Raw genomic sequence first — 13,609 nt, 5'->3', positions numbered from 1 at the left:
ATGATTAAATTTATATGTTCAGTAACAGAGAAAACATATCTACGATGATAGAAATGAAAATAGTGGTTTGTTTTGACAAGGGATGAAGGCAAATAGAAGTTTCTCAAAGTTATTTTGGATCAAATATTGGTCCTGTTGGAATAAACTACAAACCACTATGACTTTCTGATTTGTTGCAGCAACACAAGTCATAAGTCAATGGAGAAATATTTTTCTTTTTAAAAAAATAATTAATTTTATCTTCATAAAGTTGTTCCCAGTAATTGTTTACCTTCAATATTTCAACACCAATCCCACCACCGTTACCCTTTCCCACCACCATTATTTCAAAATATTACACCACCATCCACGCCTGCCCCATAGGCAGATGCTAAATAACTTTTTGGAGTCTGGAGGCATCTCTGCAGTGTGCTGCTCTCTTCCAAGATTCATTTGTGAGTCTCTGAATCACGGCCAGTAATGCATATAAACGTCACCCAGAGGCAGTTCATTGGCATCACTGCTAGCTAACCGGAGAGGTGGGGAGATGAAGAGGGGTTGCCAATCCCCGACTCTGTGAAGCCTGGAGTTTTCAGTCACTAGTCCTGCATATATGGGTTTTTCATCAGATTCATTATCATGTGTGGGGAATTCAGGATGAGTCTATGAAGGTCAGCTGTGAAGGTGGTGGCTATTGGAGGTTTGTGACTGCCGGGGTTCATTTGGGGCAGGCAGAGGGACACACTTAGCCCCTCTGAGGTGCCCAGGTGAAATCAGCTTGGTGAAGGGTGGGGAAACATCTCTGCGGTGTGCTGCTATCTCCCGAGATTCATTTGTGAGTCTGATTTTCATCTCTTTCAAGATATATTTATAGGACTCTGAAGCAAGGTTAATAAATGAGCTTATATAGCTGAGCCAGAGGTGGTTTGTGGGTGTGACTCCCACATACCTGACTTTTGCCACTTAATTTCTTGAGAACTTAGTTCCAAGTTGTTGGAGTCTGGCCAGAGGCACAGCAGCAATTTTGGGGTATCAGGAAGCTTGAAGGCATCATCAGGCTACAGATGCACTCACCCCTCAGGTACAAGTTGACCTGCTGGGTAGCACCGTATCACAGACAATACTTTTCACAATCTGAAGAAAATTGTTTCCTAGCTAGAATTCTCCACCCAATCAATTTATCAGTTAAATAAAAGAATATACCAATCTATTTTTAGATAAGCAATATATGTGCTTGTATTAGGAATTAAGCTAAGATGAAGATATGGGTTTCTTGAAGTCAAAGATATCATAGAGAATATGAGATTTCAGCCCACAATGTGATGGTAAAGTAGATTTTAGGAGACAGGCCGGCATAAGGGAGGTCTAATGCCTCTTTTGTGAGATATGAGCAATGTAGTATCTAATATATATATAGAAAAATTAACCAAAAATAACAGTTTTTACTTCTGGGGGAAAATTAGGTATCCAGAAAAGGAAATATAATCATATTTTATTATGTCCCAATTCTCAATAGCATTTATATCATAATACCAATATAAACTTTATAGGATAATCCAAAAGTATGGCAAAAATATTTGGAGAGGGTATATGAATATATGGATTGGTGTGCATGCACATCTTCATGTGTGTGTGTTTGTGAGACTGAGAGAGAGATTAAAAGAGAGAGAAAGAGAGAGGAAGACATGGGGGATAGGTAATTTGATTTGTAAGTTTGAATTCAACTTTGAAAGAATGACTAGATATAGTAGCTAAAATCGAAACAAAGAAGTGCAACAAGGTCTGGAGAGATCATACAGCAGGTAGGGCACTTGCCTTACACACGTCTTGCTCAGGTTCTATCCCCAGCATCCCATTTGTCCCCTTAATTTGCCAGGATTGAACCCTGAGAGCAGAGTCAGGAGTAAGCTCTAAGCATTGCCAGTAAGCTCTAAGCATAGCCAGAATCCTACAAATTAAAACAAACAAAAATATGAAGAAACTGGCAACACACTTACAGTATTTAGAGATATGATGTAAATATATATAAAAAGGATGAGTTGTCTCCTGGCAGTGGGAACTAGAATATGTTCTGTTTTATTAAAATTTATATTATCCACAGATGTTTTAAATGATGTGATAACTCTGAAATCCACTCTGGGTCTTAGTGTTTCTGGTACCAATTATTATGTGCTTTTTTTTCTTTCGTACTTTTAAGTAACTCTGTCCTAGAATTCAATTCTTTCACTATCATGCCACTTTTTGACTGGCCATTTCACAGCACCCTCACATGCACTTAGGCAAAGATATACCAAGACATGTCCAAGCTGGGTTGAATCATCTGGGTTGTACAAGTTTTGTGCTTGTTTTCTCTTCTGCCTTCACTTGTAAAGAAACTGCCTCCTTCTGCGTATGTGTCTTCTGAAGGATGACATCCCAGTCCCCCTTAGGGTATTGCTCTGGGTCCATGGGGGCTGGTCTGGAAGGCCAGAAGCCTGGTTCCATGGGAAGTCATCTGGGATTGCGTCTGTTGGAGCCCTCTTGGACCCACGGCCAGGGGAGCTGACCTTATGTTGGTGTGTTCCAGGAACCTTGGTCCCTATAAATCAGCTTGCTCTTGGGGAGAGTGGGAAATTTTCAGGAGACCTTTAGAAACCTGATTTTAGTGGGGCTGTCCTGTCAATAGCCGGGAATATCAGAGTGGATCTAGTGCTGCGGCAGACTGGTGGTGAATCCATGTTAAAGTAAATCTTTGCTTGACTTGTCATCTCTTATACGTTGTCCTGAATTGGCAAATGGTATCATGTGAAGCAATCTTTGCTCTCCTTCCTAATGCCTTTAAAGATTGGGGGACCACACCCAGTGGTGCTCAGGATTTACTCCTGGCTTTGTGCTTAGGGATTACTCCTTATAGGCCCTGAAGTCCTTAAAGGGTGTCAGAGACCTAAACCAGGCTGGCCAGATGCAAGGTAAAAGCGCTACTCATTGTGCTACCTCTCTTGGACCTGAAATTTTTCCCCCTTAATTTTACACTCCACCCAGATGGTAGGTTAAAATCATTTTGTGCATGGGTAATTGTACAAATCAATGTTTCAGAGATAAGACGAGATTTATAAATATTTAAATTGCTGGCCTCTCACTGATGTCAATCTGTCTTTTCTGCTGTGTGTTATTTGGGCAGTTGCTCTTACTGAGTTTCCCTGAGAACATATGAGAAACTCATTGTACCATTAGAGAAAGAGCAAGCTGGATATTTAACCACCAATTTCTTTTACTGCTGTTTGAAGTCCCCTGCCCCCAGATAAAACACATCCCTGACATGTACAGCTGATAGGTGACACAGTAGCAATGAATCAAGATGGGACTAAGTATTGACAGCATTTTCTAAGCATCCCTAATTGAACTAAAACAGTGCATAATGCTAACTCAGGGCACTGGTGCATGTGGGATTCAAGCACTCTTCCCCATAATCCAGACGAGTGATCAAGAGTTCATGAGGCACAGGGTGCCTTGCTCAGGCATGGCTCCTTGGAGTGAGAAACACTGGCTCTGAGGTGCTTGAGGAGCACACACTGGGGTGTTCTCCCCATGTCTGAAGTAGGTAAAGAATACCTTGGAGAAGGGCAGGTGTGTCCCTCCACTTGCCCCTAAGAACCCAGGTGAGCACAAACATTCAAAACTCAATTGCTGCCTCACTCACAGCTGACCTTCACAGACTCACCCCCAGCCTCCCATGCATGAGATAGAATCTACTAAAAACCGAGGTATGCAGGACTTGTGACTGAAATCTCCAGGCTTCTGGAGTTGGGAATGGGACCCACCTCCCATCTCACTGTGCTTCCACCTTCTTTGCAGTCATGCTCACGAACAACCTCTGGGAGCCATTTATGCTTATTAGGGACATGATCTAGACACAAATGAATCTCAGAAAAGAGCAGCACGTTGCAGAGATTCCTCTGGACCCCCAAATCACCATCCACTTAAGAAAGAAAATTTTCTGATTCCTGTTCTAACACCCTATGAAAAAATGGTAGGATTCCAGGAGTGCATGGCCACTTTCATAGCCACGTGACATTTTATACAATTATGCCACTAATACAACAAGAGTAGTACACCACATAGGTGGGCTGTAAGGTGGACGACAACCAATCTTGATAAAAGTACATATATATATATATATATATACACATACATACGTATATATGTACACACACATATATTAGTATACAAAACTCAAACTCTAACAACATGTTAATGATCTCTAATTCAGAGGTTTAATGGCTCCAAGATGAGATACAATTTTCACACACTTTCCTCTAAGGCAACTTTTTGGGAAAAATTTTAGTCAATTATTCATAACAAGCAATATGAAATAAATTATTTAGCATCTGCCTTTGGGGCAGGCTTGGGTGGTGGAGGGAAAACTCGAAATAAAGGTGGTGGGAAAGTGTAATGGTGATGAATTTGGTGTTGAAATATTAAATGTAATCAGTTACTGTGAGCAACTGTGAAAATAAAAAAAAATTTATTGAAAATACCTAAAAAGTAAAAAAAAATATGATGACTATGGTAAAGGAGCAGTAAGAAGCTACAAAGGTAGGGGGGTGGTGATTCCCATCCCTTTTTCGGTCATCCTGGAAGTACGGGCTTCTACCCTTTGGAATAACATTTACATGTGTCATTTTTGTGACATCAGGTCTGTCACAGTCATCAGTGCTGGGATTATCTCATAATGCTTTTTCCTCTAACTCAGTGTTGAATTTCCTGCTTACTACTTTTAAAGTTTTAGTATGCTTTTCTTTTACAGGGTGCACTGACAGGTCACAACTGTGGTGTGACTGACTGACCTTTAATGACGTAAAGCCTTTCTGAATCCTCTGGCGTCAAGAACCCAGGGCGGCAGGCACTTCTGGCCCAAGTGGGGCAGAACCTCCTTCCTTGCCCAAGTGGATAAAAGGGCCTTATAAGAGTTTTTCAGACACCAATGTGTTGAGAAAGCCATGGTCCATGATGATTGGACACACGGACATTTATAAGTAGATTATAGGTCCACTCTGTAGCTGCAAAGCCTGTTGATCTTTGATTTTATTTTGCTTCTAGGCCTCTGGCCTTGGTATGCTTCTATATTTGGGTGAATAAGTTTTATAGGCACAGCTGCTTCCGCTGGAATGTAGACTGTGCTTACTAAAGGTGAGGAAGCAGGGTGAGTTCTGGAGAGCTCAGAAACTCTGAAGAATCAGAAATTCTGATTAGGCTCACTTTTGAACCTGTCACCAGCCTATCTTTGGACTCAGATTAAACCTGAAATTGATAACCTGAGACTGACTCAGGTCCTCAAAGCTGGGAAAGCTTGCACATAAATGTTTTCAGTTTTGGGCGTTCTGAAGTGCCATCACCATCATGGATAAATTGTCTGAAGGTAACATGGAAACATAAAACATGGATGAGGAGTCTTATTCTGTACACTTATTCTATCTAACATTTGCATTTTTGCTTTCTCTATAGGGGTATCTAGGAAAGAGCCTATTCTGGGAACTATTCAGGATACCAATCAACAGGTTTGGGTCCTTCAAGGTCATACCCTCATAGCAGTTCCGAGAAAGCCCCAAGTGGTCCCAGGTAAGTAGCGAGATGAGTCAAAGGCAGACTCTTTGATCAAAATGGGTGCTCAGTTTCTTATTTCATCATTGAGAAACTGACTGGGCCTATGTTGAGAAGGGTACAACCATAGTGAGAGAGCAGTCATAAGGCTGCTGTGATGGTGGGCAAGAAGCCAGCGAAGAGAGAGAAGAATCAGTAATGGCTGGGGAAATGGCAAAGACTTTTTTCTTTGAAACTTCTAAGACTTCATGAGCAGACCAGTATCAGAATCCTTGAAAGGTTTTCCTAAAAGAAATTCTCCAAGAATAGATCATAAGTATAGATTGGGTGGTGTATGGTGAGGTGACAGTCTATGATGCCCGTTAGCAGATTCCAGACTCTGTTACTGCTGTGTAAATGGTCCCTGAATGTGTCCTTTTCCACATTGTGTTTCCAGCCACCATTGCCTTAATCCCATGCAAATACCCAGACACTCTTGAGAAAGACAGAGGGAATCCAATCTACTTGGGACTGAAGGAACCGGAGCTCTGTCTCATCTGCACGAAGATCAGGGGGAAGCCCACACTGCAGCTTAAAGTGAGTATTAAACACAAGGTCTTGTCAGTGCCTAGCTTGGAGAGGAAAGGCTATCAGTTTTACAAACTTATCATGGATGGAAGTAACAATTTTGGAAACTTTGAAACGGCATTGGTTATCCTTGGAGTAATTCATTTTTGCTTCTTTTTGGATTGCCTGTATTTGAAAGAATCAAGAAAATAGTGCAAAGCTGTTATAAAACTAGTTTGCTAAATTTATGTAATTTATAAAATAATCTTGCAAAGAGGAATATTTTATTTTTGTCTGACAATTTAAAAAAATTTATCAGTGAATCACTGTGAGGTATACAGTTATAGACTTACAAATGTCCGTGCTTGTATTTCAGTCATGCAATGATCGAGTACCAATCCCTCCACCAGAGCCCATTTTCCACCACCAATGGTCCCAGCATTCCTCCCACCACCCCCACCTGGTCCCCTCCACCTTACCCCACCTCTGTGGCAGGGAATTCCCTTTTGCTATCTCTCTCTTTTTGGGTGTTGTGGTTTGCAATAGAGATATTAACTGGCCATCATGTTCGGTCTATAGTCTACTTTCAGCCAGCATCTCCCATCCTGAGTGGGTCCTCCTAGCACCCTTTACTAGGTGGTCCCTTCCTTATCTGAGCTGCCTTTTCCCCCAGCATGTGAGGCCGGCTTCTAAGCTGTGGAGTACTCCTGGTACTTATCTCTACTATTCTTGGGTGTAAGTTTCCCATTCTGTTACTTTATATTCCACAAATGAGTGCAATCTTTCTATGTCTGTCCCTCTCTTTCTGACTCATTTCACTTAACATGATACTTTCCATGTTGATCCACCTGTTGCAAATTTCATGACTTCATCTTTTCAAACAGCTGCATAGTATTCCATTGTGTAGATGTACCAAAATTTCTTTAAACAGCCATCTGTTCTCGGACATTTGATTTTTTTTTCCAGATTTTGGCTATTAAAAAGAATGCTGCAATGAACATATAAGTGCAGATGTCATTTCTACTATACTTTTTTTGTATCTCTGGGATATACCCAGAAGTGGTATTGCTGGGTCAAACGGGAGCTCAATTTCTAATTTTTTGAGAAGCATCCATACCGTTTTCCAAAAGAGCTGAACCATCGGCATTCTCACCAGTAGTGAAGGAGAGTCCCTTTCTCCCCACTTCCTCGACAACACTGGTTGCTTTTGTTCTCCTGGATGTGGGCCAGTCTCTGTGGTGTGAGATGGTATCTCATTGTTGTTTTGATCTGAATATCCCTGATGATTAGTGATGAAGAGCAGTTTTTCATGTGCCTTTTGGCCATTTGGATTTCTTCTTTGAGAAAGTTTCTATTCATTTCATCACCCCATTTTCTGATGGGGTTGGATGTTTTCCTCTTGTGAAGTTCAACCAGTGTCTTGTAAATTCTTGATATCAACCCTTTATCTGATGGGTATTGGGTGAATATCCTTTCCCTTTCTGTAGATTGCCTTTGTATTCTGGTCACTGTGTCTATTGAGGTGCAGAAGCTTCTCAGTTTAAGGTAGTCCCATTTGTTTATTTCTGTTTCCACCTGTTTGGCCAATGTGTGATCTGACAAAATTTTTTATTGTTATACTTTAGGTTGCTACAATAGTTTTAGCTTATGGCATCAATGTACAAAATTACTGCACTCTCCCACCACTACCAGTGTTCCCATCTACCAGTACCTCTATGTCACCTTCAAAGCAAGATTCTTTTTTTTTAATTCATATTTTATTTTATTATAGTTTAAGTAATATGGTTACAATAGTGCTAAGGTTGTTAAAAATAGGTGGTATTGATGTACAAAGTTCCCAGGCACCACTACGAAAGTGCCCACGACCCTCCACCACTGACCTTACATCACCTCTCTCCTGGGCTGTGTTTCTCCTCCCCCCGCCGCAATCTGCTTTGTAATCAGTTTTATAATCCAAGGCCAAGAGTTTGTCATTGTTCTATACTCATTATTCTCTTCATTATATCTCTAAATTATTTTGCTAAGTGAGATCATCCAGTGACTACCGTTCTTCTGACTTATTATTTAAAAAAATTTTTTTATTTTTAAATGAATCACCATGTGGTACAGTTCTAGACTTACAAACATTCATGCTTACATTTCAGTCATACAATGATAGAGTACCCATCCCTCCACTACTGCCCATTTTCTACCACCAATGATCCCAGTATCCCTCCCACTACCCCCACCCTATCCTCCCCACCCCACCCCACCAATATTCTGTGGCAGGGCATTCCCATTTGCTCTCTCTCTTGTTTTGGGTGTTGTGGTTCAGAGCAATATTCTTATTACTTGCTTTAGTCTGAATGCTATGTGGTTTTGTATGAGCAATGCCATTTCTGATTTTTTTCAGTCTGACATTATTAACCTGTATGCACCTTTCATTCTGAGTCTGAGTTAATTGTGAGAGTGGAAGTGTATCTCTGTGGGCAAGAGAAAGTTGGTTTTAGTTTACTGATCCAGCTATCCATTCTGTGCTGTTGGGACAGTTCAATCTACTGGTATTTAGAGAAATTATTGATATGAAGAAATTTGTTGCCACATGTTTAAGAGGAGTTTGGTTGTTTATGTTGCTAAATTCTTGATTTTTAATATGGGGCCATTCCATATCCCTCTACAAACTGGTTTAGATTTTATGACTAGCCTCAGCGGCTATATGTCTGAGAATATTTTTATCCCTCTTTCAATGCTGAGTGATAATCTTTCTGGGTGGAAGTTCTTTTCTTTTCTTTTTTTAAGTGTTTCTTTCTTTCTTTCTTTCTTTCTTTCTTTCTTTCTTTCTTTCTTTCTTTCTTTCTTTCTTTCTTTCTTTCTTTCTCTCTCTCTCTCTTTCTTTCTCTCTCTTTCTTTCTTTCTTTCTTTCTTTCTTTCTTTCTTTCTTTCTTTCTTTCTTTCTTTCTTTCTTTCTTTCTTTCTTTCTTTCTTTCTTTACTTCTCTCTTTCTTTCTTTCTATTGAATCACTGTGAGATAGTTACAAAGCTTTGAGCTTTGATGTTTGAGCTTCAGCCATAAAATCATTGAACACCCATCCCTCCACCAGTGCACATTTTCTACAACCAATGTCCCCACTATCCCCCCCACCCCAACCCTACCCCTGCCTCTATGGAAGACAATTTCCCCCATAATCTCTATCTATTTTGGGGCATAATAGTTTGCCTGAATATTTCCATCACGATTCAAGACTGCCTGCCAAGGGCAGACAGTAGATAATTTATTTTCTATTGCTCACTTTGAATATACGAGAGATTGAGCCCCTCTGGAATTCTAAAACTATAAATGGTTGGGGGCCAGAGACATCTTTGTAGGGAGCAAATCTATTTTGGGATTCATTTGGGAGTCTCTGAACTAACGTCATTGGTGAGAGGCACGCAGAGGCAGATTGTGGGCATGACAGCCAGGACCCTAAGTGGGCAGAGAGATGGGGAGGAATGACCCAAATTCTCTGCCACCACCATAAGGCCTGGAGTCTTAATCCTGGAGCCCCGTATACCTGGGCCTTGCTTCTGGAAGCTCATGGTGGGGGGGGTTCATTTGGAGCAGACAGAGAGGGCACACCCACTCCATATGAGGTGCCCCTATGGAATTGGCTTCATCTGGGGTCCAGAGAGATCTCGGCAAACTGCTATCTTCCAGGACTCACTTCTGTGTCTCTGGACCAAGCCCAGAAGTTCTTTTCATTCAGTACTTTTTAAAGATATCTTTACCTCTTTTTATTTGTAGGCTTTTATTAGAGATAGCTTCTATGAATTCTAATGTTTACTCCCATGTATATGAGGTTTTGCTTCTCTCTTGCTGCTTTCAGGAATCTGTCTCTGCCTTTGGTTCATGCACTTTGGATTGACAGTTGTGTTGCTGTGATTTTGCTTTGGTTTACTTTGACACTCTGAGCATCGTGGATCAGAGCTCCCATATCTCTCCTCACAGTGTGGGAAGTTCTCGCCTAATTATTTATTTTGCTAACTTTTCTTTCCTTTACCATCTTAATTCTCCTAGAATTTCTACAATTCCAAGATTTTTCCTCTGGGTACTGCCAATAATATCTCACATATCTTGAGTTTTTTATTCTCTTTTCTATTGCTTCTTCTATCCAAATGGTACACTACACTGTATCTTCAAATTCACTAATTTAATACTCAGCTTCATCCGTTCCGCTGCTGAGACTTGCTACTATATTCTTTAGCTCCTTTACTTCTATTTGAATGAATTATTTCTTTTTTCCCCCATCAGTGCTTGTTCAAGCTTATTGCTTCTCTTTTCAAATTCTATTTTTAGATTTTGAGGCATCTGTAGAATTTGTTATTCACAGTTTTCTTCAGGCAGATTAGAGAGGTCTAATGTAATTTGGCATCTTCCTGGAAGTTTGTCGCTCTCTGTTGACATAATTGAGTTTCATTTTTTTTTCATTATTCCTGGTGTTCAGTTCTTTTATAAAGTATTTGTTACCTTTAATGCTTAATCCTATAGCATGAGGGAGAGGTGTTTTGGTTTGTTGTAATAAATTGGGGAGGTGATCTTAATCAGGAATTATTAATGAGTAAATAAAGTAAAATAATTGAGGCAGTTATATTTCTCCCTTGGGCCCTCTTTTTGTCCTTCAGGAGCAGAATATAATGCATCTGTACCATCACACCAAGCCATTGAAAGCCTTTCTCTTCTACCACGGCCAGAATGGCAGGACCTCCACCTTTGAGTCTGTGGCCTTCCCAGGCTGGTTCATTGCTGGCAACTCCAAAGGGGGAGCTCCTCTCACAATTACCCAAGAACTGGGGAAAGCCTACACCACTGACTTTGGGATCACGATACTAGGTTAAGGTCAGTTTGGAGTTGGAGGTATTCATTCATGGGGTGAGTCTTATCTTTCCTCACTTTTGCTTTTCAAAGTGCTTCTGAAACGATGTTGTCACAGTTAACCCAAAAGTCAAAAGGAGAGGAAGCAAAGCACTTATTTGGGATTAAAAGTTGTAATTTGGAGTACACAGTTTTAGGTAAGAGTTTAACATAGGTCCTTCCTAAGATTTGGTAAAAGCTATTATGTGAACAGTTCCTGGCAACAAAATTGGTTTTTATGGGCAGAAAAGAGGAAGATAAGGAATGTGGCTAAAGCAGAGTTAATTAGAATCAACAAGCTGAAATTATTTTTGGCTAGTTACTGATTCTATCCTCTAACAAAATCTCATAGTTATCTTTGTGAATAAGACTCTTCTCTTCTATTGACTTCTCAGGCAAGAATTCACAAGACAATTGCTGTTCATCCAAGTCCAGAGGTCCATGTAAAGGCAGAGATTAACCAATTTTCAAATCATGATAATTCTGGTCCTATTTGTAGTTGACTTCTTCTTTTATGTCTGTTTTTCACATAATATTGACTATTCACTAAGGGAACAGAGAGAAGACATATTTATGTCCAATTTTTAGAAGGAGAAACTAAGAATTAAATGGAGAGAACTATCAGATATTAACCTTAAAGTAGATTTTAGGGATGTGTAGTTAGACTTTCCACCTACGGCTATCTTGATGTTCACCATATAGCCATACAATAATTTTGGTATTTCTTTTTCCCAGGGTCACATGAAAAATACTCCAGGGGAACACAATAGGACAGGATAGAACGGAATCTTTGTCAAGGCTATATGCAAAAAATACAATACCATTACCATGTTAATTATATAATGATAATGATGATGATGCTAATAATAAATATTTGTTAGTAATGATTTAAATTACAAAGCTAATTTATTAAATTTGTGGTTTATTAAACCACTCCTCCATTTGAAGTACATGTCTCTGGATTTCCAGTTACATTGCTTGTGGCTATTGTATCAATACCTTTTGGAATCTTAGGGGAAGATACAGACATAGAAATTTCATCAAAAGGCTGAGCCTCTTCTTAACTTGGGACACAGTGGTGTTATATTCTGGTTTAAATGAAAACTGGAGGTTTATGAAACTCGCCTGAAGTTCATGAAAAGTTAAATTTATTAAATAAAAATTTTGTTTTCAATTGCTCTGTTGAGTGGAATGACTTAACTGGAAAATCACATAGTCATAACATTAATTATTCATACCTAAAGAAAAGAGATTAGTTTGTGAGGCAATTTCTCATTGAATCTTCCATTCCTTTAGTTTTTTTTCTTTTTGAAAGGGCAATTGTAAAGGCTTACTCCTGGTGCATTCAGGGATCACTCTTGATGAAGTTTCGGGGACCATTTGAGGTGGAGGGATTGAACCGGGGTTGGCTGTGTACAAGGCAAGCACCTTTCCCATTGGACTGTCTCTTCAGCTCCCAAGACTCCCATCTCTTTTTGTTTTTGTTTTTGGGTCACACCTGGTGGTTCTCAGGGTTTACTCCTGGCTTTGCGGATCACTTCTGATGGGGCTTAGGGTATCATATGGGTTACCAGGGACCAAACCCCGGTTGGCTAGGTACAAGGAACTCTCTGCCTACTGTATTATCACTCCAGCCCAAGCCTCTCATTCCTAAGAACCCAGTAAGCACTCTGATTTCTCGGCCTCATTGTGGGTGGTACTCTATACTAGAAATTTATTGATCTTGTACATTTTCTCAAAGAATTTGCTCTTGGTTTCACTGGTGTTTTGGATTGCTTTTTTGGCTTCCATCTCATTACTTTCTGCTCTGAGTTTTATTATTTCCTTCCTCCTGCTTGGGTTGGGCTCCTTTTGTTTGTTATTCTTCAAGATCTTAAGCTGTTAGGTTAGGTTACTTACGTGGGATCACTCTGACTTCCTGAAGAATGCTTGTATAGCTATAAACTTTCCTCTTAATGCAACGTTTGCCATGTCCCCTAAGTTCTGGTAACTCATGTCTTCATTCTCGTTTGTTTCCAGGAATCTTTTGATTTCCTCTTTGATTTCCTTTCAAAGCCACTCATTGTTAAGTAGTGAGCTGTGTAATTTCCAGGTGTTTGATTTGATTTTCTGTTTGTGTATGTGATTCACCTCTATTTTCCATGCATCATGGTCGAGAAAATCATTGATATAATCTCTATCTTCTTAATTTTATGGATGTATGTTTTGTGGCCCACCATGTGGTCTTTCTTGGAGAATGTCCCATGCACACTTGAGAAGAATGTGTATTCAGCTTTTTGAGGATGAAGTGTCCTATATATATATCTACTGAGCTTCTTTCTTTCATTTCTTCCCTCAGATAAAGTATTTACTTGCTAAGCTTGAATCTGGTTGATCTATCAAGAGGTGATAGAGTAGTGTTGAAATCTCTAATCAGTATTTTGTTGCTATAGATGTCTTTTTACAAAGCTATGAGTAGTTTTTAATGTTTTTCTGGTCCTTCATTAGGTGCATATACATTTAGGAGTATGAGTTATTCCTGATGTACAGATCACTTGATCAATAAGAAATGACCTTCACTGTCTCTTGTGACCTACTTCATTCTGAAATCAACGTGGTCTAATATCAGAATGGCCACCCCAGATTTTTTGAAGGAGA

General features: G+C 39.8%; 1 protein-coding gene across 1 annotated transcript; it reads left to right on the top strand.

Moving 5' to 3' along the window:
• The first annotated feature begins 5,325 nt into the window (after nt 1-5,325).
• LOC101550852 (interleukin-36 alpha) lies at nt 5,326-10,956 on the top strand. The gene is made up of 4 exons (XM_004609320.2): nt 5,326-5,377; nt 5,464-5,577; nt 5,996-6,135; nt 10,744-10,956. Exons 1-4 carry the CDS (start codon nt 5,359-5,361, stop codon nt 10,954-10,956), a joined length of 486 nt encoding a protein of 161 aa, XP_004609377.1. The 5' UTR covers nt 5,326-5,358.
• Nucleotides 10,957-13,609: the final 2,653 nt, after the last annotated feature.

This window comes from Sorex araneus, chromosome X (genome assembly GCF_027595985.1).
Source record: "Sorex araneus isolate mSorAra2 chromosome X, mSorAra2.pri, whole genome shotgun sequence".
In the NCBI taxonomy this organism is placed as follows: Eukaryota; Metazoa; Chordata; class Mammalia; order Eulipotyphla; family Soricidae; genus Sorex; species Sorex araneus.
The sequence above is the reverse complement of the archived record's forward strand: the minus strand, read 5'-3'. Positions and strand labels throughout refer to the sequence as shown.